This window comes from Hypomesus transpacificus, chromosome 22 (genome assembly GCF_021917145.1).
Source record: "Hypomesus transpacificus isolate Combined female chromosome 22, fHypTra1, whole genome shotgun sequence".
Classification (NCBI taxonomy): Eukaryota; Metazoa; Chordata; class Actinopteri; order Osmeriformes; family Osmeridae; genus Hypomesus; species Hypomesus transpacificus.
Window position 1 is genome coordinate 1,533,035 of NC_061081.1, and position 27,219 is coordinate 1,560,253.

Genomic DNA, 27,219 nt, shown 5'->3' on the forward strand with positions numbered 1-27,219 from the left:
AATGTAGCTGCATTTCCAGGACTAAATGCCGGCAGGGATGTTTCAGTTTTTCTGAAAGTTGATCAAAGTTGATCTACGCCTGGGTCTGTGTGATAGAGTATTTGTGCCTTGGACAATGATGCAGAACTAATGAGGGTTATGACAATTTTTATTTCAAAAACAGTCCGAAAAATAAACCAGTTAGCACACATTCCAGTTACAAAACGCCTTTGAGAATGACTTTTACTGTGAACAGTAATGGTAGTGATAAATACAGAGTAAGACTGATCACAGCAGAGTGAGCAGGTGTTTCAGACAGAGATTACATCAAACACTCTGTGTGGAGCTCCTTTGTGCTGAGTCTCCTGTGCAAGGTCACCTTCATCTCTCTCACACTCTCACACACACACAAAACAGACACACACACACATACACAAGTAGCAAGCACACACACAAACATACTTTTTACATGCACACACACACTGGTTGTGGACATGATCACAGCTGTGCCGTGGTCATGTGTCCAACACTAGTGAGTTCCACAGTTTGGCAAATAGAAAAGTGTTTAGCACATTTATGAATATATCTATCATATCTGTTATAACCATATTATCAATATTACCTACATGGTATTAATTATCTGATGATTTATCATATATTAAATAAACCTTAAAATACTAAGACATGGGTAAAAAGAGGACACAATGTATGACGTCATCTTGGTGGCAATAGTACGTATGATCAAAGTGAATGAAGCAGATAAACATGCATGCATTATACTGACAGACATCAACATGATCATTGTCATCAATATCATCACCACCACTATCACTACCAACATCCTCATCACCACCACCATCATCATCAGCCTCATCTTTACACATATCTTCTTCTTCCTCGTATGATGATCATCATTACTGTCATAAAACGTTATATGCTGTTAAAGTAAAGAGTTAACTTATTAGAGGGTCTTAGAATGGTGGGCACTCCTATTGGCTCTACTTCAGCAGGATTGAACATCAGGAGCTCCTATTGGCTCTGCTTCAGCATGGTTGAACATAAGCAGCTCCTATTGGCTCCGCTTCAGCAAAAGTTGAACATCAGCAGTTCCTATTGGCTCCGCTTCAGCAGGGTTGAACATCAGGAGCTCGTGCTTGTTCTGTTCACACGCCTTTTGGCACTCTCTCTGTTTCTGTTCTCTTTTGGCAAAGCCCTCTTGGCATCAGTGGGTCATATGGCATCAGTAGCTGTCTGGTCCATGCATCTCTCAGGTTCTACTAGTCTCTACTGGTTGGGGTTCAGAGCAAGCATTAAAATAATTATTACTATCAGTATTTGTATACCTATTCTTTCTCATATGTACACATTTTTGAGAGTAATGTTCAAGTGCCTCCAGTCCTCCGCCAGCCAGTCCAGGTTGGCACCTGTTCCTCCCTGACCCTCTGGTACTGACACAGTTCATGGAAGCAGGTTAGTTTAGTAGTCCGTGAAAAACGTTTTTTTTTTATCCAGTTGTTTTTATATATTTTTTTTTATCAGTTATTTAGAAAATCCCATTTTGCTGCAGATTATTAAGTATTGTGTGCTTGAATTGGGTATTCTCATCATGGACTAGTTGCTATGGAGATTGCTTGGCAACAACAGTTGGTTTTATTTGACCAAAGTGGGGTGTGTTCTGACTAAACCTGGATATGGGATTGTACAAATGACCTGTCAGTCTGTCACGGGGAGTGTAGTTGTCTGGACATGATTGGTTGGCTAAAGGTCATGATTGGCTTATGCACGTTTTGAGGGAGGTCTCTGCAGGACAGAAGCATGTTGATTGGCTGTCAGGCATAAGGCACTGTGAGGGCGGGGTCAGGACAGGTCAGTCATGCTGAGACTCATTGGTAATCCGGGGCGGAGGTAGGGCACAGCACGGGGAAAGTCCGGAGTCAGGACACGCCCATTCTCCCCCGACGAACCAGTAATGGACAGCCTGGCCTTACTCCGCATGGCATCAGTAAACGTCATCTGATAACACACACACACCCATACACATACACACACATGCACACAATGCAAACACAAAAAGTAGAAACACACACACACAGAAACAAGTCTGTTAGTGTTAGCTCTACTCCACACAATAGAGTAGTCATGTATGGAAGTATGTATGTAGAATGATGTATGCTATGCATTCATGTATTAGTATGCAAGGTAGGGATTCCCAAACTGTTTCGGCCAGCGACCACAAATTAAACAATTGTAATGGGGGCAGGGCTTAAAAAATCTATTCCAATCCATTATAAAATAAGACAGATTTAAAAACGTAAATTACATCACTAGCTCAATTTACACCTTGTGTGTAGAAAGAGGGTAATTCAGAAACCAAGTCTATGCTGTACTGGGCAATGGACATTTTCTGCAGCATTCTGCCACATCAGCTCCGATCAGGTTTTAAATAAGACTTAATTTTTCAGGCTGCAACCCTTGATTTGGGAACCACTGATGTAGAATAAAGTAGTATATGTAGAGTATGTAAATTGAATGATGTACACCGAACATATGTAGAATGTGTATGAGTATGTAAACTGATGCAAGGCAAATAGTCATGTGATCAGAAGGTGGCTGAAGCCACCTCACACAGACAATAACCATGACGACAAAACTATGTCAACATAAGCATGACGACCACATGGAGAGCCACTCGGCTGAGTCGGGTCAGAACAACGTCATCACAGCCAGTGGTCAGCTGAACTGCCTCTCCTCAGCAACATGGTGGAACATGGCAGCGGAGAGGAGAGGAGAGGAGAGGAGAGAAGAGGAGAGGAGAGGAGAGGAGAGGAGAGGAGAAGAGAGGAGAGAAGAGAAGAGAGGAGAAGAGAGGAGAAGAGAGGAAAGGAGAGAAGAGAATAATGGAGGAAATAAGAGAAAAGGAGAGGAGAAGAGAGAGGAGAGGAGAGGAGAGAGGAGAAGAGAGAAGAAAAGAGAGGAGGAGAGAAGTGAAGCGACGAAAGACAGAAGAGAGGATGGATAGAGAAGTGGCCAGACAAAAGAGGATTGAAGGAGAAAGGACAGAGTACAGCACGGGAGCGGAGAGCAGAGGACAGGAAGTGAGTGAGGCGTGACTGGCTGGCTGACATGAGATCAGGACATCTTCCCTACCCCCTAGATTTTTACACTTTCGATTCCATACACGTTGTACCCTTCCTTATAAGTGGCAAAATTCTGTGAATTCTGCGAGGAAGTAGGGAGTGTATTCTGGGGAGTCTGCGCCACCTTCATGCGCTTGGCCTCGGCTCGGCTCTTGTAGCAAAACTCCACCAGGGCCACCAGCATGGCCAGACCCAGGCCCCCCACCAGGATGTAGAACACTCCTGCCACGTTGCTCAGGCTCAGAGCACTGGTCTTCTCCTGCAGGACACACACACACATACATACACACATGCATACAAGCACACATACATATACATACGTACACATACAAACTCTCACACATACATACACACATAGATAGATATACATACATACACACACAAACTCTCACACACACACACACACATGCACACATAGATAGATATACATACATACACACACACACAAACTCTCACACACACATTCACACACACATACACACACACACGCACACACATACACACGCACATACAGACATGCATACCAACACCAAAGCACACACACAGGTCAAGCATACAGTCACATGCACGCACACACGCACACACACACATACAAATGCATGAGGCAGGGCAAGGTCAAGGTTTGAGGCAGGCAGAATATACTGAACAGAAGACATACTGGAAGGCTGCCACATTTCACACATCCAAAAAACTAATCATCTCACTGTCTGGTCCACAGGCTATATTTCACACATGGCTGCTCTCGTAAAGAGAAGACTCTGTTTGTATGTTTGTGTGTGTGTGTGTTGTGTTACGTACAACCTGCTCTATTTTAGACAACAGTTCATGCACAGTGACGGTGCATCTTGTGAGTGCTCCACAACTAGCCATGCTTTATACCCACTGACCACACTAACAGACACGTGTGTTTGAATGTGTGTGTGAGTGATGGGTGCATGCATGTATGTATGTGTGTGAGTGAGTGAGTATAGCTACTGTTTGTGTGAGTCCTAATCTGTATATGTGTTATGAGTGGGTATGTGTTGTGTTAGTTTATGTGAGCTTGCATTAGTGTTTGTGTGTTAGTATGTATGTGTTAGTGTATTTGTGTGTTTGTATTACAGTGTGTATGCTTGCATTAGTCTATGTGTAAGCGTGTGCTTGCAGAGGTGTATGTAAGCGTGTGTGTGCTTGCAGAGGTGTGTGTAAGCGTGTATGTGCTTGCAGAGGTGTGTGTAAGCATGTATGTGCTTGCATTAGTGTGTGTGTGTGTGTGTGTGTTTCACACAGAACCTGCAGCGACTAACCTTACTTCCAGAGTCCTTGGATCCACATTCACCTTTATCGTACCACCATTTGTTTTTCAGCTTGTCTAAGACTCCTTGCTCACTGAGTTTCAATACCGCAAGGTTTACTGGCGTTCTTCCCGTGGAAAATAACATAAATAACATTATCAATGTTATATTATGTTATTATTACATTAGACTCTAGTAGTGTGGCGATTGGCGGAGGTGCTCCATGTGGTCTGAGTGATTCTAGAATTTACCCAACCAGACGGGCACCAGCGCATCACCTTGAGTAGGCAGGACAATCAGCGGCGCTCCCTCTCTGCCCACTCTATATCTATGCCCTTTCCCTTGATACACTAGATATACACCCTCTAGATACAGACCATCTAAATATAGACTCTCCTTGATGTAGACCTACTTATAGACCCACCAAGAAAAAAACGACCTAGACATAGACCTTCCCAGATAATGACCTAGTTAAAGACAGTCCTAGATATAGACCCTCCTAAACATACACCCCTCTATATTTCTCCTCTCGCCCTCCCGTGTAGAGCCAAACCCTGTGATCTTTGACAATCCCAGGGTGATGGGGCAGACTCTTTGGCCTCAATATGTGTGTGTGTGTGTGTGTGAGATGCGCCGTGTGTGTGCTGCCTACTCCATAGCCTGTAGTTACCCAGTTGTCTTGTGACGGGGCTAACCTTGCTTTCACCTCCTCCGCTGCCGCACTCTCCCTTGTCGTACCACCATTTGTTTTTCAATTTGTCCAACAGGCCTTGTTCATTCAGTTTTAGTACTGCAAGGTTAACCGCATTTCTTGAAACGATAAAACATACTGGTGAGACAGGGTGAGTGACAGATCTGTTCCCCGAGCCAGGTCCAGCCATTAGCATTAGCAACAGCAGTTAGCATTACCTTTAATGTAATTATTAGTCTTTAGCCATTAGCATTAGCATCAGCAGTTAGCATTACCCTTAATGTCATCATTAGCCTTTAGCATTAGCGTCAGGATTAGCTTGACACGATAGCATTAGTGACCTATTAGGCTCATCTAGTGGGGAGTAGGCAGCTACACAGTAGTGTATAGAGGACTAGAGTAGCTTTAACATGTTAACACCATACAACTATGTAATAACCAATAAACAATACAGTTATATCTGCAATATAACAATACTAATAACATAACATCAAATCATCATCTGAAAGACAGAGAGAAACATCATTCAAATGAGCAAATACACAACAGGCATGCAACCACAGTCCTCTCATCTACTTTCACACAAACAAACACACACACACACTGACGCAGACACATACACACGCAGAGACATACATACACACTCACACACACACAACTGCATGCGCATTGTTTTAACTTTCCACCAGTTCATCTAATATTAGCAGTTAACACTAGGTGCCATCATCTGACTATCTCAATTGTTATAAATGTTACTAAAGCAAACTATCTCCACTGCTATACATGTTACTAATTTGGACTAGTTCCACTGTTATATCTGTTACTAATCTGGACTAGTTCCACTGTTATATCTGTTACAAATCTGGACTTCCTTCACTTTTATACATTTAACTCATCTGGACTAACTCTACTGTTATAAATATTACAAATCCTAACCCAGATCCCATTTGGCTGGTCCACTCACAACCCAGGCATTACCTGACACATTCTCTACTCAGCCAATCAGTTGTTTCTGCTCCAATACAGACCATTGAGTAGGTACTGCCGGGGTTGAATGTGACCAGCCCCACAGACCTCTGGGTAATGTAGTCCTGCTCTAGCTGGGCGTCACACAGGGGGATACAAACCAGGCTGACATCAGGGTAGGTGGGATACTATAACAACATACAGAACATTGTTATACTATTCCACCCACCTTAATGGAGATCCTTTGGGAGTGGCGATGCCGTAGCCTTTGGAGTCCAGGTTCCCTCCCACCTTCATGGTGTCACAGGGCTTCCTCTGCTCGATGTACTCGTTCATGGTGGACTCCAGCAGGTAAGCGTACTTCCCCTTGGACTTCCTGACTCTGAGAACGCCTTCGGCCGTCTTCTTCACAAACGGAGACGGCTCCGCACTCTTCATGTATTGCCACATCTTGTCAAACAGCGCGATCTTTGACCTCTGTTGAGAGATACAGGGTTATGGACAAACATTTTTACATTTAGCAGACACTCTTATCCAGAGCGACTTACAGTAAGTACAGGGACATTCCCCTGAGGCAAGTAGGGTGAAGTGCCTTGCCCAAGGACACAACATCATTTCTCACGGCTGGGAATCGAACCGGCAACCTTCTGATTATTAGCCTGATTCCCTAGCCGCTCAGCCATCTGACTCCGACAAAGTACTGACGTTTTACCCTTTTCTTCTTTCCTGACTGTAAACCCACCCGGAAAAACTCCTTGGTGGATCCTGAGTCCAGGGTCCCGTATGCGATCTCGGTCTGCTTGGCCAGGTCCTCAGCTCCCTCGATCGGGGACACCATCCTCTCCACCGTCAGGAAGGCAGCCAGGTTGGCCGTGTAGGAGGAGATGATGATTAGGGTGAAGAACCACCACACCCCCCCGACGATACGCCCCGACAGAGACCTGGAGGGAGGCACCACAGTCAGACACACACACGCGCACATACGCTCTCTCACAAGCACACACGTGCAAACACACAGTCACACTCTCTTACAAACACACTCACAGACACCCTCATACTAACTCTCACAAACACACTCATACTAGCACTCTAACACACTATCTCTAAGAAACATACTCTCATACACACACAACACCTCTCTCACACACACCTCTACACTGAAGATATAAAGGATCAAAAGGACTAGGAACCGAACATCTATGGAGTCCTAAAATAGATTGAGTAGATAGGTGGATAGATAGATGGATAGATAGATATATAGATAAGATAGAAAGAAAGAAAAGCCTTCTAATCCCGTAGCATCGAAGAGAGAAACGGGAATATGCAGCAAAAACACGGTACCCCTCCAAGAGGCAGGAAGAGGATGTGACATCATGCATTCACGACCCCTGCTTGGTGCATGTAAGCTCCACAGGAAGTAGTCATCAGGGTTAAGACACCCTGACGGCCCCAACCCAACTCTGGGCTGCTCTTCCATCCAACCTCCTCTCCCTCTTACAGCACCCACACTGAGGAGAGAGCAGAGGTCAGGGTCAGCAGCAGCCCAAAGTTCAGAGGTCAACATACATGCACCAGAGCATTGTGGGGCCGCTCACAGCGCTCAGCCACCAGGCGCCCACCGGAGGGCACCAGACGCCAGACCAACCTTGGCGAGATATCGCACCCTTGCTGCATAAAGGCACCCAGAGAGAACCACAGACTATTAAAGATCCCAAACTCGTTGGTGGACTCGGTGGTGGGCAGCTGGCCGTCTTCAAACTCCTCCAGCTGCCACTCGTAGGGGCTGAAGCGGCTGACCAGGAAGAGCACCACGCTCACGCCGATGTAGGCGAACACGATGCACATCCAGATCTCGTAGGCCAGGGGGTCCAGGAAAGAGAAGACCCCGGGCTTGGACTTCTGGGGCTTCTTGATCATGATGGAGATGCCCAGGCTCATGAAGGGTTTGGAGAAGTCTATCACCTCCTCCCGGACCAACGTGATGGTGAGGGGGGCCACCGCTATGTCTGCTTTCTGGAAGGGGTGTGTGTGTGTGTGGGAGGAAAGGAGGGGGGGGGGGGGAGTAAAATGTTTCTGTGCTTGAGTTGATGTGGTCGTGTTAATAAAGCTAACCGAATGATTCTACTGTGCTAGTATCGATGTGGTTGTGTTAATAAAGTTATTGAATTTGAATGACTATATTATGCTAGTATTGATGTGGTTGTGTCAATAAAGTTATTGAATTTGAATGATTATTTTATGCTAGTATTGATGTGGTTGTGTCAATAAAGTTATTGAATTTGAATGATTATTTTATGCTAGTATTGATGTGGTTGTGTCAATAAAGTTATTGAATTTGAATGATTCTATTACGCTAGTATTGATGTGGTTGTGTCAATAAAGTTATTGAATTTGAATGATTCTATTATGCTAGTATTGATGTGGTTGTGTCAATAAAGTTGTTGAAGTTCTCTCACCCCATACACCAGCTCTCCCACCATGCCGTTCCAGATCTTGGTTTCTGCGTCTCTGGCTCCGTACTTCCCATCTCCCACAATCCTCAGCTGGTAACGTATCCCACAGTGTTTAGCAATCTCGGCGGCCAGGTCCACACAGTAGCCTTCATAGCGGTCGTTGTCGAGTAACAACTCAGAGTTCTTCTTCATCATCACGTAGGGGGCTTCCTGCAACAAACACATGGTGTGAAATACAAGCAAATGTGTATCTATAATATCACCCACCCACACAGTCTCACATACCCACTCTCTCACACATACTTTACACAGTATCAACAACAGTGTTATTCATAATAACACACTCTCACATTTTACACAGTATACAGCCGTCAACACATAAGCTTGGGAAGGCTCCTGTTAATCGTGTTTTATTACTATCTAACACAGGACACATACACACACTTACTAGGATGGTTGTGACAATGACAGTCTTGTTCTCCATGCCCATGGACTCATTGGGGAAAATATCGGATTTGGTCACCACCATCTTGTCCACCTCATTCCAGTACCCAATCTGCAAGCAAACACACAGAATCAATGTCCACACCCAGACCAACACAGTAATATCAACATACATACACTAAGGTAGACACACACACTGAGGTAAACACACACAGAGGCATGATTGTGATTAGGTTCAGGTTTGGATTAGGTGTGTCAATGTAAGGGTCAGCACCTTGACTGGTCCACTGGTCTTGAGCTCCATGACGTTGACTGAGTAGTTAACTCTCTTCCCGTACTGGTCAAACTGGATGTTCCCTGTTAGCCCGTCCACCCGAACCTAAACACACACAATCACAAGTTGTGTTACATCAACCACCCAAACACTCACAAACACCCCAGAAGGCTTTCAGACCGTCCCCATCCCCAATCATCCGATTGGCTACTCCTGAGTTTACCTGTTTGAGCGCACGTTCTATCTCCACCCCCTGCGCCCAGGGCACCGCAGGATTGGCCAGACAGTCTCCGTTATTGCCCCGCCTACTGAAATCAATTCGCTGTTTGTTGAGGAAACGGAATGCTTCTGTCATCACCTGCACCGCGTCATAGGTCAGGGCCGACGTGTACTGCAAAAAAGGAAGGGATAGAGAGATGAAGGGAGGGATAAATGACTAAATGTAATGTAGAAATATGGCCATAGGGATGAAGAGAGAGAGAGACAGAGACAGAGAGAGAGAGAGAGAGAGAGAGAGAGAGAGAGAGAGAGAGAGACAGAGACAGAGACAGAGACAGAGACAGAGACAGAGACAGAGACAGAGACAGAGACAGAGACAGAGACAGAGACATGTAGAGAGGTAGGGTCAGAGCAAGAGGGTTACCTAGGGTTTACTGGATTTCAAGCCATACCGTATACAGCCTTGCACCATGACAATAAATCATAATAAACTGTCTGACTTCAGTACTGTGGGCGTATGTGAAGCCCTCTGTGACATTGCTTGTTAAAAGGGCTACACAAATAAAATTGGATTGGATTTGAAATGACTTCCTTTCTGCTGCGTCTTTTAGCAGTTAACAGGGGGTTCAAGCTGAGGGGTTCAGAGATCAGGGATGAGAGATTCAGGGGTCAGGGCTGCGGGGTCAGGGATGGAGGGTTGAGGTGTACCCTGATCCGGTTGTCTGCTCCAGGGTACTCCTTCTCCTCCAGAGCCTCCCATCTCTGGTCAAACTTGGACACCAGTGGATCATCAAAGTCCACAATCTGGAAGCCTGACACGTTGGCACCCCCATACTGGATCTTGGACAGGTCTCCATCCACAAAACCCTGAAAAACACACACAGTCACTATCTAGTCAGGACTGCATAGACAGTAGAGGTGTTAAAGGGAGGAGCTACTCACCAGGTTAGCAATGATGTAGTGATACCCTTTTACATGCCGACCAATCGTGATGACCTGGCAGAGAGACCACAGAGATTAATAATCCTTTCCGATTGGCTGCATGAACTGTAGTAGTCCTACCCCTTTGAGGTAATCTTAACCTTAGCCCACAGAGGCCTATCTGATCTATGATACCCTAACCCTAACTTCTACCTGCTCCATGATATCTCAATCCTACTTCTGACTAGTTCTATTTGATCTTAATCCTAACTCCTACCTGCTCTGGGATACAACTGCTACTGTAATTCCAACCTACTCTATGATAAACTAATCCTAACTCCTACCTGTTCCATGATATGTTAACCCACCTGCTCCATGATGTCCCTGACTTTGTCCTGCTCACAGTCCAGGATGATGCGTCTCTCCTTGCGTATCTCCAGATCCTGGAACAGCGAGCGGTACGCTTCATCCTTCCTCTCGTCCTTCAGGTTCCCCACATTGATGGCGGTCACCACCCACTTCCTCTCCGCTGCTGTGTCCAGGATCACCTGCAGGGTGGACAGACCTGCACAGCACAGCCAATCAGACCACAGATCTGCACAGCACAGCCAATCAGACCACAGACCTGCACAGCCCAGCCGAACTCAACTGAAGAGCCACTTGCATCAAAAACCACATGGCTTGGATAAAGAACATTTCTGTATATACTTGTTTCACTGTAATATTCCTACAGTAGAAATACTGATTAGAACTAAAGCATTTCATTTAGTCATTTAGCAAACGCTCTGGATGAGCGACTTACAGTCAGTACAGGGACATTCTCCCTGAGGCAAGTAGGGTGAAGTGCCTTGCCCAAGGACACAACTTCATTTTGCATGGCCGGGAATCTAACCAACAACCCTCTGATTAATAGCCCAACTCCCTAACCACTCAGCCATCTGACCCCCCAAGTGTTGTAGTAGTCCTGTACTACTTCTAATTAGAACCGCGGTATTGTAGTGTTCCTACAGTAGAACTACTGATTAGAATTGAAGTAATGTAGTAGGTCTACTTCCTCAGAAGAACTCACCTCTGTCGCTGTCGTAGAGGTAGGCGAACCTCTCCCACTTGTAGTACTCCACCAGGCTGATTAGAGGCCCTTTGATGTCCGGCCTCATCTGCAGAACGAACTGGTTGAGGCCATCGGCAGGGAAAGATGGAGTGATGAAGGACACATGCAGTGTCTCACAGAAGGATGTGATGGTGTTCACCGACTTCTTATCGTAGAAACCAAAGATGGCGTACACTCCTCTGGAGAATTGGGAGCAGACTACACACACGCGCGAGCGCACACACATACACCCCCACACACACACACACACACACAAAGGCTTGATATCAGTGAATAATTCAGAAAATCTTCATTATGTGAATCTCCTATTACTCACCCCATCCTCTTCCTACTCCTCCTACCCCTACTTCATATTTACCATACCCCCGTTCTTCTCCTCCTCCTCCCCCCTCCTATCCTCCTCCCCCTCTTCCTCCTCCTCCTCCCCTCTCCTATCCTCCCCCCCCTCTTCCTCCTCCTTCTCACCTCCTCCTACGACCCATCCTCCTTCTCTTTTCTCCTCCTACTTTCATTCTTCTCTCCTCCTCCCCCTCTTCCTCTCCTAATCTCCTCCCCCTCTTCTTCTCCTTTTCTCCTCCCCCTCTTCCTCCCCTAATCTCCTCCCCTCTTCCTCTCCTTTTCTCCTCACCCTCTCCATCGGGCTTCTCTCCTCCCCCTCTCCCTCTCCTTTTCTCCTCCACCTCTCCCTCTCCTTTTCTCCTCCCCCTCTCCCTCTCCTTCTCTCTTCCCCCTCTTCCTCATGCTTCTCTCCTGCTCCTCCTCTCCAGGTGTCGGAGCGCTCCATGCTGAGCCTCGTGAGGTGGTCTGTGATTCTGTCACACAGCTGATCAATCCTGAGCCTCCAAGTGTGTGCGCTCACTGCACGTGGGCGCGTCGAGATGCGTGTGAGTGTGTGTGTGCACTAGTGGAAGCGTGTGTGAACTTGTGTGTGTGTGCGCCTGTGTGCCCGTGTGCGTGCATGAATGCGTGAGTGTGTGCACAACAGCAGGTGTATATTTAGCTGTCCTACTTAGATGTCCTGGTTCTTTATTCTCCGAAGGTTAAACATGCACTGATTCCCGCGTTGTTATCGCACAAACACTCACCTCATGTTTGTTAGTGTGGATGCATGTGTGTGTACAAGCACGTGCGTGCGTGACACACGCGCACGTTCATGTGTGTGAGCGCATGTGCGAGTGTGTGTGCGCGTCCAACATGAAATCATCTGAGGCTCCTTGGCACTGATAAATCAGCACAGAGAGGATCGGGGGAGAAGCAGCGATGAGAAAATGGAGAGAGGAAAAGAGGAAGTGGAGGGAGAGAATCTTTCAGCAGGAAGGCTGTGGAGAGGAGCTTTAGTAAGAGAGAGTGTGTGTGGGGGGGGGGGGGGTGAGAGGGTGAGGGTAAGGGGGGGATGGGCGCTCACTCAGCCATTCTAAACACTGTGCCATCGGCCTTCTCCTTTTCTTCACTGCAGCACAGACATGGCCGCCAAGCTCAGTGCTGCCCTACATACAAACACACACACACACAGTCACACAGCCACATACAAACACACACACACACAGTCACACAGCCACATACAAACACACACACACACAGTCACACAGCCACATACAAACACACACACACACAGTCACACAGCCACATACAAACACACACACACACAGTCACACAGCCACATACAAACACACACACACACAGCCACACAGCCACATACAAACACACACACAGCCACGTACAAACACACACACACACACACAGTCACACAGCCACATACAAACACACACACTCAGCCACATGTAAACACACACATTTCCACACACACACAACAGCATAGAAACACACATACCCATGCACACAATCACACGACCCATTACCACACACACACACACACACATATATATAACCCCCCCGTCCCTTCCCCCCCCCCCACACACACACACACACATAAAACCATAGACAGCCATGCATACATTCAGATCCATCCATCCATTTGTTTAGAACAGAGGCCTTTAGAAAAAGCAATGTGACAGGCATCCTTCCAGTTAGGGTTTGTTTTCATCACTCTCTCCCACACACATACAGCCACAGCCTCTACCACCTTGTCACCACAACACAGAATCTACACCCTTATTACCACAACACTCACAGGCTCTATACAACCTTGCTTTACCACAACAACACCCACAACCTCTACCACCTCGTTAACACAACACTCACAGCCTTTACAAACTTTTTACCACGACAACACCCACAACCTCTACCACCTGGTTACCATGACAACACTCAGCCTCCACCACCTAGTCATCATGATAAAACCTTCAACCCCTACCATCTGGTACAACGAAAACATCCACAGCCTCTACCACCTTGTTACCACAACACCCAAAATATTTACATCCTTTTTTCCATGAAAACACTCACAGTCTACACTTTCATTGCCACATTCACAGTCGCAACCTACTTATTACCATGAAAAAGACTCACATTCTCTACCAACCAGTTACCATTGGGATACTCACAGTCTCTACCACCTAGTTACCATGACAATTCCCACACTCTCTACGTCCTTGTTACCAAGACAACACTCGCAGCCTCTACCATCTTGTTACCATGACAACGGCCTCAACCATCAAGTTACCATAACACCTTCAACCGCTGCCATCTAGTTATCACAACAACATCCACAGCCTCTACATCTTTGTGACCATGACAACTCGCACAACCATTCCCACCTAGTTACCATAACAACACTTACATTCTCCACAGCCTGTTAATTTGTTAATGCCAGTCAGTATATCATTCTTACCTTATATTAGAATATTTTGTTTATTCATATTACCACATTGATTGAAAAACATTCCTGTATTGCAGTGATATAAGCATGCCCCCTTTTGACATATGATGTATTCCTCATGTTCTGTGGTAAGAAAAAGAGGAAGGTTTTTACTAACATATTAAGACATAATGTACAAGGATTGCCTTTTGCTTTCAATTGCCTACTTTTTAGTATACTAGCTGTTTTCCATTTTCTGTGTTCAATATAAAAATAAGCTCTGCCGGAATCATGCCTCAGAGATACTTTGCAGGAGACAATTTCTGTGTTTTTGATCTATTCAATATTCTTGAGTCCCATTTCTTGTCTGGTTTTTGTTTCTTTCCTCTCATCTCACTGAGAATTGTGCATAAACTCTAAAGTCTAGACTACAGTCACACCATTAGTGGCCACTGACCTTTTATATTCTTCTACGCGACAATGCTCACGGCAACCACAGTACCACTAGGGTTGGGCTTACCTCCTTGTTGTCATGGTACTGACCAATGCTTGTGAATCCTTGTTACCATCTGAACACCCACTACCTGTCAAGGAGTACTGTATTGGATGTGGATGTAGTTCAGTCATGGTTGTAGTTAGTTCAGTCGGAGATAGGGTTAGTCCTATGTTAGATACAGATGTTCAGTCAGGGTTGGGGTTAATCCTATGTTAGATAAAGATGTTCAGTCAGGTTCGTCAGTTAGATTTTCTATTGAGAATTACTCAAGTTACAAAAGTTATAGATGAACTGACAATTTACATGATTATTAGTTTGCCATTTCCTATTTCTGCCTTTAAAGCAACCTGGGAGGTATTAATAGGAAGCCAGCAGTTTGTTGAAAGATTTCCCAGAGTGCAAAAACTGTTTAAGTTATTCACTACTAGGAACTGAGTCTTCAAGGTCGGTAACCTACCTCAATTAACCAAATCCCCACCAGCCTACCTCAACCCTCCAGACCCACATCAGTCCACCTCGACCCACCACAACCACCTCAGCCCACCAGAACCACCTCAGCCCACCAGAACCCCAGCAGCCCACCTCAACCCACCAGAACCACAGCAGCCCACCTCAATTTACCAGACCCACATCAGTCCACCTCAACCCAACAGAATCACAACAACCCACCAGAACCACAGTATACTACCACAAGTCAAAGAGGAGACCTATAGGTCAAAAGGTGGGGTGGCTTTTAAGAAGTACTCGTTTTTAGATTTTCCAAGTAATAATCATCCGTACTCATGTATGTCCAGAGTATGTAAAGGAAGGAGCCAGTTGTACATAACAAAGTTAGCAAGCCCCTCCCCAGTCAAGAAATAAGACTGAAAAGTCTGACCCCATGGCCGTTTGTGTAGGCTACACAAGATTAAAAAGTTGTATAGCATGTTAAACAGAATGTTGAAATGGTTGCTTGGCATCCAGTAGGCTAAAATAAATTGCTGGAATAAAGAAAAAACTAGTCGCCATACAGTAGCCTATATTAAATAGTATTTCCGTGATACGGTGTTTCCTTCTTTTGGAATGCAAAGGAAAGTTTGTAGTAAATCTTATTTCGTACATTGCTTAATAGCACCTAAATCAAGTATGCATAGTATGCAGCATGGACTAGAAAGCAGCCGTGGTAAATAATTCAGACATATACATACATTCAGGGCACCTGCAAGCATACACCGGCTTTTAATTGCTTGTCAAGAACGCACTCTCTGTCCCGTCCTCGCATTTTATTTAAACTTAAATAGTCTGATATCACTGGAGCGGAACGCGCTGCGCTAAAATACCCGCGAGCCTGCAATATTAAACGCCGTCATCTTACCATGGGTAGCGCAAGAGGGAGAAGTACTCAAATCAGTGCCTACCCTCTCACGCCCCCACCTTCATGGTGAACGGATTAATAAGATCGTTACAGTTAGAGCTGGGATTTCTACTTACAGCAGTTGGTCACAGCGAAGCTGTTGGCCACCTCCAGGTTGTCAATGTGAGGCGTGAGGCGGAACTCTGCGGTCCCGAACTGGACCATCCCGATCCGGAACGCACTGTACTCCTGGTCCGCTCCGCGAGGAAACAAGCCCCCTGAATATCCGAGGAAAGGGGGGGAGATATATAATTTTATTACCATGGGCTGTTTTAAATATCACCCAGAAAACACACAAGCCAACTGTGCATCTTCAGTCACATCTGTTACTATCGGCAACATGCAAATTTTATTGTTAGCAAAATAATAATAATATATTTTAATTTAACATCTGAATCCATTCTCAATAAGAGAGCCGCAATGGGTGGAGAGAGGCGGGGGGAGGCGGCATGTCGGGTTAAAACAGTCTTGATGTTTAACATTAAAGGGCCTCGCGCCTCGTTCTTATGGTGAAGGCGGACGGGTTCGGTTAAGCACCCGTCGTCTGGGGAAGAGTAGGTGAGAGAGATGGAGAGAGAAGAAAAGGAAAAGGGATGATAAAAAAGGGAGAGATGGATAGAAGAAGAGGAAAGCAGAGAAGAGGGACTACGTACCTATCTGAACGCTGGGAGAACCGCAGAGCGCCTCGCGCCATAAGACTGTCAGGACAAACAGCAGATTCATCGTCTTCAGCATTTCCAAATGCAGTGTGTCGATATCTATCAAACAACGACATCCATCGGGCACCTTGGGTTCCTTAGACGGTCCTCATAGTGACCAGAGGCCGGATTAACGGCAGTGGGCACCTGGTCGCGTGGCTGTCTCTCGTGTTCCGGTCCCGCCGTGGGAGGATGGCTTGAGCTCTGCAGATGTCTCTCTTTCTCCCCCTTCGTGGCGCGAGCACTGCTGGACCCGTTTCAGCACCGACTGCGCGCAGACAGCGAAAGAATACCAATGAGGACGGAGAGACACGAGCTGAGACGAGCTCCCGAGTAGACAGTCACACGCGCGCACTGGACGGGGGTGGATAGATAACAGAACCACAAAACACACACACGCACAGACTGATATATTTATATATAGACGCACACACGTAGGCTAACAACCCACACGCATGTACATGGTTGTACAGGGGATAGATGTCAGTAAATAATGCAGAACATTGTGGTGATCGGACATTCTCCCCACCGACACTGGCTAGAGTTATTTTACCCTCTCTCCTCCTTCTCTGTCTTTTCATTATTTTCTCTTATTCTTGCTCTCTGCCCCCCCCCCCTCTCTCACCCCCTTCTCTCCCCTAGTGCTGCAGTGAGTAGGAGAATACTGCTACAGAACTGTAACACCATTGACATATTTTACACAGATATGCAACCTGTGTTCTCTCTCTCTGTCTCTCTCTCTTTTTATATATACAGTACATGGATGCATGCTGTATATTTACCCTGTTTCCATTCCTGGCAGCATCAACCTGTCTCACTCTAAGCTGGAACCATAAATCTGTCTCATTCTCAAAGCTTGAACTGTAAGCCTGTCTCCCTCTCTAAAACGGAATTGTAAGCCTGTCACACATCTAGGCTGGAACCATTAATTAACCTGTCTCACTCTCTAAAATGGAATTGTAATCATGTCCCACCTCTAGACTGGAACCTTTACCCTGTCTCACTCTCTAAAATGGAACCATAAGCCTGTCTCACTCTGAACAGCAGAATCATATTCCTTTTTCTTTCTACTATTTCCTGTCTTTTACTTCATCTCCCCTTTCTCCCTTCAGGTCAGAGTAAGGCATCTCTCCTTCCTTCCCTCTCATCTCTCTGGGGAAATGAGATTAACCTGATGACTTTAGACCTGTTATGTTTTAGTCCACTAGATGGCATTGTAGGACAGTCAACACGTACGCACACATACAAAGGTCCAATACATCTGATTACATTTTAATAGATCTTATAGAAGCAGGTATGTTGCTTCATTAAACCATAATATCTTATAATATCTTAGAATCACAATTTACAGTATTGTTTCTTTATCAGCATAATGTTCTCTTGACTTAAGATGAAATAGAATTTTATCAAACTTATATCATGGTATCTGTTCATGGCCTTTTAAACTTATGGCCAAAATGGGTTGTATCAAACTTATATCACATTTTTATGCTTGCATTTTATCAAACTTATACCATCACAATGTTTTAGCAGTTTATCAAACATATTTGAGCATAATTGATAAGCATTTTATCAAACTTATATAATAGCATCTGTATTTGGCGTTTTATCAAACTTATATCAAAGCATATTAACATGAGTTATATCAAACATATATTGTATGCTGTGCATCATTGCATATTTATATCAAAGCATTTTAGGCATGGACAGATACATCTTAATGTTAATCACAGCTCATGCCACAATAACCCCCCCGCCCCCTCCCCCTCCCCACCACCATCACCTCACCGCACACATTCTCCACATCCCCAGTTTCTCTACTCCACCTTCCCCCCACCCCTCACAGTAGTGGGGGGGGCAGCTAAGTACAAAGTTTGGTGGAGTCATTCACTTTGTGATACAAGCACCAAATATTGCACAGGAACTCATCAAGGGGTTAGTTGATATAAAAATAACCATACAAGAAAGTGTGTACAATTAAGATAGGAAAAGGTTAAACCTTCTGCCTTTAATTGTATATCATTTTTTTTCTTCTTGAATATGGCTGACATTTGAGAATCTTTGTCCAAGGGGAAAATAGATTGAACAAGTGCTGTCTTTGTCAACTGGAGGAAAAGGAAGATCCTAAATGTCCACCAATATAGTACAGATCAGGATGGATACAGTGTGAGTGCAAAAAATGTCCCTGTCTGGTTAGATGAAGGTACTGAAGCAACTTTGAGGAGGTACATCAAAGCTGTATACTCATGTTTAACGATACAAAATCAAATGTTTCAAAAGAATGCTTTCTATTAGGCCACTGAGACATAAAATGTTCTGAACCTTTCAAAAATTATGAATTATTCCATCCTACAAAACACGGATGGTGCAAAAATAGAATATCCATGTTTCAAAACATAGGAATTGACCCTAAGTGGGAATTGAATCGCGGAGTTTTTAAATGGTTTTCCTTTTATTGTACGTTGAGAATTGCTTTCACTAGCTATCATTCGGTGTCCATCTTGAAAAATGGCAGCCATATTCAAATTTTGTCTGGCTAACTTGAATTTCCTATTAAGTAGCCTAAAGGTGAACCACATGGAAAATGTCATGCTTGTATCACCATCTCAATGATTTTGCACTTAGGGGCCAGAGTACAAGTACACAAACCAGTAAATTACGTTGAAGAACAGAAATGTGAAGGGGAACAGTGCACGTGCATACAGGTCAATGCGTTTGGCTGCAGCAGGGATGACAGGCTTGGGGGGTGCTGGCTTCTTGTTGTTCTTGGCCTGTGATTTGAGAGCGCCGCTGACCTCGATGGGCTTGCCGTAGCAGTCGAAGTTGGACAGCTCAAAGTCCCTGGGGAGAGAGCCTACGATGCTGAAGTCACTGGAGCGCAGATCTGACTTAGATGTACACACCTTCTTACACCTGGTCTCCACAACCTGGACACACACACACACACGCACACACACACACACACACGCACGCACACACGCACACACACACACACACGCACGCACGCATGCACACACACACACACACACGCACACACAAAAAAGGAGAGACAGGGAGACAACACACACCAAAAGAGAGGATAGAGACAGGCAGACAGACACCGAGAGACAGAGAAAGCGATCAGTGATTAAATATCCTCTGTCCTGCCCTTATTGAAAGTGATGTTTTGAAGCCAGCTCTTTCTCTAAGAGGGGGGAGGCTGAATTACGCTCAGCAATTATCCCCTTCACATCTTAGAACCTGTCACACAATCACTGACACCCACTCACAGACACACTTGCCTGCAGAGTGCTGACATGGATGGGAGTTCCTCCCGTGCCGTTGACTGTGTTGGGGGTCTTGGAGGGCGTCTTTTTGCCCTCCTTCTCTCTCAGGGCTTTCTCCTTGGTCGCCATCTTGGACTTCTCCTCCTCAATGCGTTTGGGACTGTTCAACATCACCTGACAAACACACACAAACACACACTTACTTTCAGACACACTCAAACCACCTGTGTGACGTTTGTGTGTGTGTGTGTGATGTTTGAGTGAGGATATCTGTCTGTGTGTGTGTTGTGTGTGTGTCTGACCTGCACTACAGCATACTCCACTAATGAGGAGAAGCCAAAAAGCAGGCAGGTGATGAGCCAGACGTCTATGGCTTTAACGTAGGAGACCTTTGGAAGCTCCGAGGCCAAAGACATGGACTCTGAGGACAGAGATAGCACTGACAGGATCCCTGGGGAGAGAAGGGGGAGAGGGGGTGAGAGAGCAATAGGGCAGAGGAGGTGGACAGAATGAGAGATTCAGTGGGGGAGGGGTGACAAAGGCTGAGAGACAGGAGAGAGGGGTGAGTGAGGCTGCGAGAGAAATGGAGAGACAGGAGAGAGGGGAGAGAGAGGGTGAGAAAGAGAGATGGGAGAGGAATGAGAGAGAGATAGAGAGAGAGACAGAGAGAGACAGAGAGAGAGAGGTGAAAGAGGGCGGGAGACAATGGAGGGGGGTGAGAAAAGGGGAGAGAGAGAGAGAAATAGGTGGGGGAGTAAGAAGTAGATAAAGATAGAGCCAATACAGAGGTACAGGAGGGATAGGGAGAGAGACTGCTGATGGAGGGAATAATACAGTTGAGAGAAAGACAGCAGAGGGTGATTATGTCAGCAAACTTACCTGGATCAATGGAAGACGGATGGACGGACGGACAGACGAATGGTAGGGGAATGATGTGAGGAGGTGGATCCGTACGACAGTGACGGAAGGAGAGATGGGACATCTGACACCCATCTGGGGAGGGGTCAGGGGTCGGTATGAAGGGTCAGGGGGTGATGGCCGTACCTAGGGGCACCCTGGCAGCGCTGGCATCGGGGTTGATCCAGAAGGAGAGCCATGACAGGACCACAATGAGAAGCGTGGGCGCGTACACACCCATCAGGTAGAACCCCACCTGCCTCCGCAGCATGAAGATCACCTCCACACATGTGTAGTAGCCTGTACACACACACACACACACACAGAGAAGACACACAGACACGGGTCACACACAGATGAGGTACACACATGGCTCAAACACACCCATATACAGGTTAGAAAAACACACAGCAGTACACACACACAGAGAAGACACACACACAGAGAACACACGCACAAATCAGGTACACACATGGCTCACACACACACATATACAGGTCATCAGATCTCCACACACACACACACACACACACACACACATACACGTCAGACACACACAGTGCAGACACACATGCATACACTATCTTCCCATCAACTGATATTCAGTCATCAAGTGCTCATCCACTTAGAAGGAATTCATCCATACAAAGGTCTTGCATGACAGATCTACATGAAAGAAGAGTTACATAAGAGCGGAGAGCTGGGTTCAGAGATGTGTGGCAAACAGATTCCCTTGTCCCCATTTTACTGACTCATACATTAGACATCACCTCAACCTCTCTGCATCCCATTCTGCATCCCAACCTCAGTACAGACACTTTTCGTGACTCAGGCTCAATAGACCACATTCTGCATTCCAACATCACTGTCACCACATTCTGTAAGTGAAACTGATCTCAACTTTGCTGTGATCACATTCTGAATCTCAACCTCAATATAACAACATTGTGCATCTACAACCTCAATATGACCACATTCTGCATCTCAACATCAACTTCACCACTGTGTATGACCTGTGCCGGGGTAGAATTTGGTGCAGTTGCCGTATTCGATGTCTTCCTGTTTGATGTCGAATTGCGGCAGAGCAATCTCATCCATCTGAACTGGGTCTGACTGCCACATGAACACCAGGTCGCTGGTGGTGTAACCAACTGGAAAACACAGATACAACCGTGTCAGTGATAGGGGAAGGGGGGCAGGGTGAGTAAGCGATCAAGTTTGTGAATGGGTGGATTATGTAATTAGTGAGTTGGTGGATGAGTTAATGAGTGAATCAGTGAGTGGCTGTGTGATTTAGTGAGGGGCCGTGTGTGTTGGTGAGGGGCTGTGTGAGTTAGTAAGGGGCCGTGTGAGTTAGTGAGGGGCCGTGTGAGTTAGTGAGGGGCCGTGTGAGTTAGTGAGGGGCCGTGTGAGTTAGTGAGGGGCCGTGTGAGTTAGTGAGGGGCCGTGTGAGTTAGTGAGGGGCCGTGTGAGTTAGTGAGGGGCTGAGTGAGTTAGTGAGTGGCCTTGTGAGTTAGTGAGGGGCCGTGTGAGTTAGTGAGGGGCTGAGTGAGTTAGTGAGTGGCCGTGTGAGTTAGTGAGGGGCCGTGTGAGTTAGTGAGGGGCCGTGTGAGTTAGTGAGGGGCCGTGTGAGTTAGTGAAGGGCCGTGTGAGTTAGTGAGGGGCCGTGTGAGTTAGTGAGGGGCCGTGTGAGTTAGTGAGGGGCTGTGTGAGTTAGTGAGGGGCTGTGTGAGTCAGTGAGGGGCTGTGTGAGTTAGTGAGGGGCTGTGTGAGTTAGTGAGGGGCTGTGTGAGTTAGTGAGGGGCTGTGTGATTTAGTGGGTTAATGGATGAGTTAGTAAGTATATGAGTGAGTCAGTGAGTACATTTGTGAATTAATGGGTGAGTTAGTGAGTGTGTGGGTGAGTTAGAGTATAGGTGGGTGAGGGATCTTACAGCTCTCTAGCTGCATTTTGCAGAACTGGGTGTCCATGGGGAACAAGGTGAGGTCCAGGGGGCAGGACAGCGTGACTGACAGCCTGGAATACAAGACAGCATCGAACACATTACGTAAGCAAAGGAAAAGTGTGTGAGGTGTGTGTGTGGTAGTGTGTGCCTCTGCCTTATGCTGAACAGCATGTCTCCATTGCGGAGGATGATAGACTGTGTGTGTGTTTGTGTGCGAGCCCTTGCCTCATGCTGATCAGCACGTCTCCGTTGCGGAAGATGAATAGCAGTATGTTGTCTTGCGTGACGTCGTGGAAGTTGGCATTTTTCTCGTTGGCGAAGAACAGATCGGGCTTCCAAAGACACTGGAACATTTTGGGGTCCACCGTCAACGCATCACTCTTGAAGTCGGTCGGGAGGCGGAGGCGAGGGTCATTCCAGCGCTGGCGGAGGAAAATATTCACCCGGTAGTCCTGGAGACAGCAATCAAAACCAGGTAGACACCGTCACGGTCATAGTTGACAAAAAGACTAATACCAGTAATCTTAAAAAACAATAATGTTGTAGTTTACGATTCGGAATGCAGATTTTAGTGATGGTGGTGGTTAGTGAGGTTAGTGTTCATGATAGTGACTCACCATGGTGGTCTCCTGGATAGAACCAAAACTGTTGATGAAAATGTTCACCTTGTCTTCAACTGGTATGCCTTCAATGCAAACATAAATATTCTTATATTACACACTCATAATAATTTGTGCTCAAATACATAATATTTTATTCTTACTCAAAAACATACTCATGAATTGACACATAGTATTGTTTGTGGTAGTAGTTGTAGATCTAAGGTATCTAGTTCTAGTGGCTCCAAGGGTTGTAGTTTTAGTCTCTTGTGGGATTGTAGTTCTAGTGGGATCAGGAGCTGTAGTTCTAGTGGCTCCAGGGTTTGTAGTTGTGAGTGGTTATGGTATTATGGCGGTCAAGTTTCTATGTCCATTTTGGACCATCAGACATCTAAAAAGCTTCTGAGATCAGGACATGTGACATTCCGCTTGACTCGTTCTCGACTGAACAGCATATGGTCATGGCTTCCAGCCCTCTCAGACATCTAATCAACCACAAACATTCCTCCTGTCCTCTACTCCCCCCCCCCCCCAACACACACACACAGCCAGCCACAGGAAAGAAATACTATTTTAAACAAACAACAAAAATCCATAAAGCGTTGCGCTGAATTGTTTTTCTTCGGACGTGGATGTGTAAATTAATTCACTCTTGCTAAACTATACACCCTCTGCTGCAGGATTAGGTTAGATACCCTTTCAGGGTACAAGCCATAACTAAGGTGACCAACCTTTGAAGTTGGGTCGGATGCGGGGGTCATAGCTGACCATCAGACGGTTCAGGATGTTGCTGGTGGAGTTTGCGGGAACCTGGGCCAGTTCCTCTGCTGACAATTGCCTGTACAACAACACAATGTTACCATGGGGACCCTGACCATACCATTCAGGATTTGAGTTTAATAGTTGTATTAAGTTTACAGCTTGGTTTATTAGACAGTCATTTGTGTGGACCTAGGTTTTCTAGTTGATGATCTTAGTGGAGAGCAGTTTAACAACTTGATGTTTACATTTACTATTAGTCATTTAGCAGACACTCTTATCCAGAGCAACTTACAGTAAGTACAGGGACGTTCTCCCCGAGGCAAGTAGGGTGAAATGCCTTGCCCAAGGACACAATGTCATTTGGCACGGCTGGGAATTGTACCGGCAACCTTCTGATTAACAGCCCGACTCCCTAACCGCTGAGCCATCTAGTTAGTTTATAGTTTAACTAACTGATGTTAGTGTGATGCGTAGTTTAACTACTTGATGTTAGTAATGCGTAGTTCAACTAGCTGATGTTAGTGTGGAGCAATACTTTAACTATCTGATGTTAGTGTGGAGTCTAGTTCATTTAGCTGATGTTAGTGTGGAGTGTAGTTCAACTAGCTGATGTTAGTGTAGTGCAAAGTTTAATTAAATGTAGTTTAGCAATGTCACTTACGATGGACAGATGACTTTCTGGCCTTTCTTGCCCTTGACCCCCTTGGCTCCTGTCAAATCAAACCAGAGCAGCAGCAGCAGCAGGAGCCGCCATCCCGTCTGAGCCATGCTCTCTTCCTGGACACATACACACGCCAACACACACACACACAGGCATACACACACTCATGCATATGCACACAATCACACACACATGCACATGCACGCGAGCACACACATTCACACACATACAAAGACACACAAATGTACACACACATGCATAAAAGAAACCGACACAAACAGACACATGTAAACATGCACACGTGCACACAGACACACACACACACACAGTTACAATTAGTTGAATCATTTTTTATATTATCTTGATGCAACTTGCCTTCCTTACAATCCTGTTGTTTAGAACCCTTCCCAGTTCATGTGAGTATCAATATGCACTTATAACTCAGTAGGAATTCTGTGGGCTGTGGACAGGCTACAGAATGTCTAACAAGACTGTTGCAGAGTGGTCATTACCATGACAAAGCAGACCGCACGGCAGCGGTCAGAAAGCTGTCCCGGTATGTAGGTTAACCAACCCCTCCGGTGGATAACTCATCCACGGTTCTCCTCACTTTCCTGCTGACACGTGCAGTCCCCCTCGGTCGCCTTCCCTACTTCTCCTCGCGGGAGCCTGCACCTCTACATCCTATCCAGTGTCGGCGGGAACGGCGAACCGCACGCAACTTCGTGCCCGCCGCACGAGCTCGTTAATCAACTGGGGTGTCACTAACCCACGAGAGGCCGTCCCGTCGTGGGAGGGGGAGAGAGGAGGGGGGAGATGACAATACTGCGGCTATGCAGGGAAACGCATTCACTGAATGGCGTAGGGCTATAGCTACCATCAACAGTATCCAACTACGAAGGCAATAAGGCTACATGATCAACTCCAATAACTCTGTTGATCACTTAAAATTCTCAGAATACGCAATCACACAGCGGCTGCATTGAGCTGCAGGACACGGCTGCTTCCAACACTAAAATGCAAAATGGAAGGAAATATGCTGGTCTTACCCTCCTGCGCGGGATGAAATATTTCAGAAGATCCGGTAAATACACATTACAGCACTGTCACGCTCCCCTTACGCCAGTCTCCTCGCGTGTCCTGTCCTGAAGTTCTCCTCAGCGCCCGCCCGCATGCGTGCGCGGAGAGGAGGGGGAATAATATGAGCAAGAGAGAGCAGAGCGAGAGGGAGAATGTGTGCATGTTTTCGCGCGCGCGCGTGTGCACCTGCTCTTTTACATGCGCAGTCTTGGGAAAACTACCGTCAGCATCGCGTCGAAGCGCGAGCACGGTATACAAATCAGTGTGGCACGCGCAACCTCCCCCATCCAACACTTTAATATCCCTTCATCTCTTCGCCGGGGGTGCCTTGAAGGTTACTGTGAGTCTCTCTGTGCCCTGCTGTCTCTCTGTGTGTCTATCACTCTCACACACAGACAATCTGACAGACACACACACAATCCAACAGGCGGACAGAGCGTTTTCGGAAGGTTTGATACAGCCGATGCTGTGTGTCGTACTGGGAAACGGGGGGAGACGGACAACGCTGGTATAGTCAACCACTCGTTTCCTCATAGGTGCGCATCAGTATTGATTTTTGAATCTGGTCAAGTCAGCCAAGTCCGAGTGTAAACCATGTCAGCCACACATGTTTCAGAAAGGTGGTGGGGGCACGGGAGGGCGGGGTGACAGACAGGGATTGATTGGTTGAATTACAGAGAGAAAGGGATAGAGAGAAAGGGATAGAGAGGGTTGAGTTGAATTGGAAAGAGAGACGGGAGGTTGAGAATGTTGTTGGAGGGAGAGAGACAGCCTGGGGTAAAAAAAAACAGGGAGGGGGGAGGTGAGGGGGGAGCTATGATATAATCCTTCGACAATCAAAAATCCTAATCCTGTAAAACTATAGGCCTAGTTTTAAACCAATATGAGGACACGTGGTGTTTGTGGGTTACATTCCAACACAATATCTCCAGTTTCTCCAAAACAGGTTCCTCCTGCTCGCGAGCTAACGGTATCCAGTTATTATGTATGATAGCTGCTTCTCGTCACAGCGTGCTGTTCATGCGGCAGTCCGCGCGGTAGGCTACATGATGCAAATTTAACATGGCCCACTGCGCTCCAGCCTCCAATTAACAGTAGGAGCTAAATCTTTTTTTGCGTTTTGGACGTCCATATGGACGTCCATAGACTGACGGCGATGGCTGCTGATCTTTGCATGGATGGACGGACGGCGAT

At 46.2% G+C, this 27,219-nt stretch overlaps 2 protein-coding genes across 3 annotated transcripts; both read right to left on the minus strand.

Annotated features, from left to right (window-relative positions):
- Window positions 1-130: 130 nt before the first annotated feature.
- On the minus strand, window positions 131-16,898 carry LOC124484793 (glutamate receptor 2-like). 2 transcript variants are annotated; one of them, XM_047045889.1, is made up of 16 exons: window positions 16,770-16,898; window positions 16,194-16,334; window positions 11,428-11,667; window positions 10,727-10,923; window positions 10,380-10,433; window positions 10,146-10,304; window positions 9,442-9,609; window positions 9,219-9,323; window positions 8,949-9,056; window positions 8,504-8,710; window positions 7,693-8,060; window positions 6,790-6,988; window positions 6,277-6,524; window positions 4,403-4,517; window positions 3,241-3,375; window positions 131-1,992 (listed from the first exon to the last, which is right to left on the minus strand). In XM_047045889.1, exons 1-16 carry the CDS (start codon window positions 16,849-16,851, stop codon window positions 1,837-1,839), a joined length of 2,682 nt encoding a protein of 893 aa, XP_046901845.1. In that variant the 5' UTR covers window positions 16,852-16,898; the 3' UTR covers window positions 131-1,836. The 2 variants fall into 2 exon arrangements, with proteins under 2 accessions (XP_046901845.1, XP_046901844.1); XM_047045888.1 differs by lacking the exon at window positions 4,403-4,517 and adding an exon at window positions 5,086-5,200.
- Window positions 16,899-18,595: 1,697 nt separating this feature from the next.
- On the minus strand, window positions 18,596-27,112 carry glrba (glycine receptor, beta a). The gene is made up of 11 exons (XM_047045119.1): window positions 25,995-27,112; window positions 24,946-25,061; window positions 24,254-24,360; window positions 23,541-23,608; window positions 23,149-23,375; window positions 22,912-22,994; window positions 21,991-22,128; window positions 21,125-21,277; window positions 20,383-20,531; window positions 20,096-20,254; window positions 18,596-19,741 (listed from the first exon to the last, which is right to left on the minus strand). The coding sequence occupies exons 2-11, from the start codon at window positions 25,050-25,052 to the stop codon at window positions 19,436-19,438; spliced, it is 1,497 nt and encodes a 498-aa protein (XP_046901075.1). The 5' UTR covers window positions 25,053-25,061; window positions 25,995-27,112; the 3' UTR covers window positions 18,596-19,435.
- Between the last annotated feature and the right edge of the window lie 107 nt (window positions 27,113-27,219).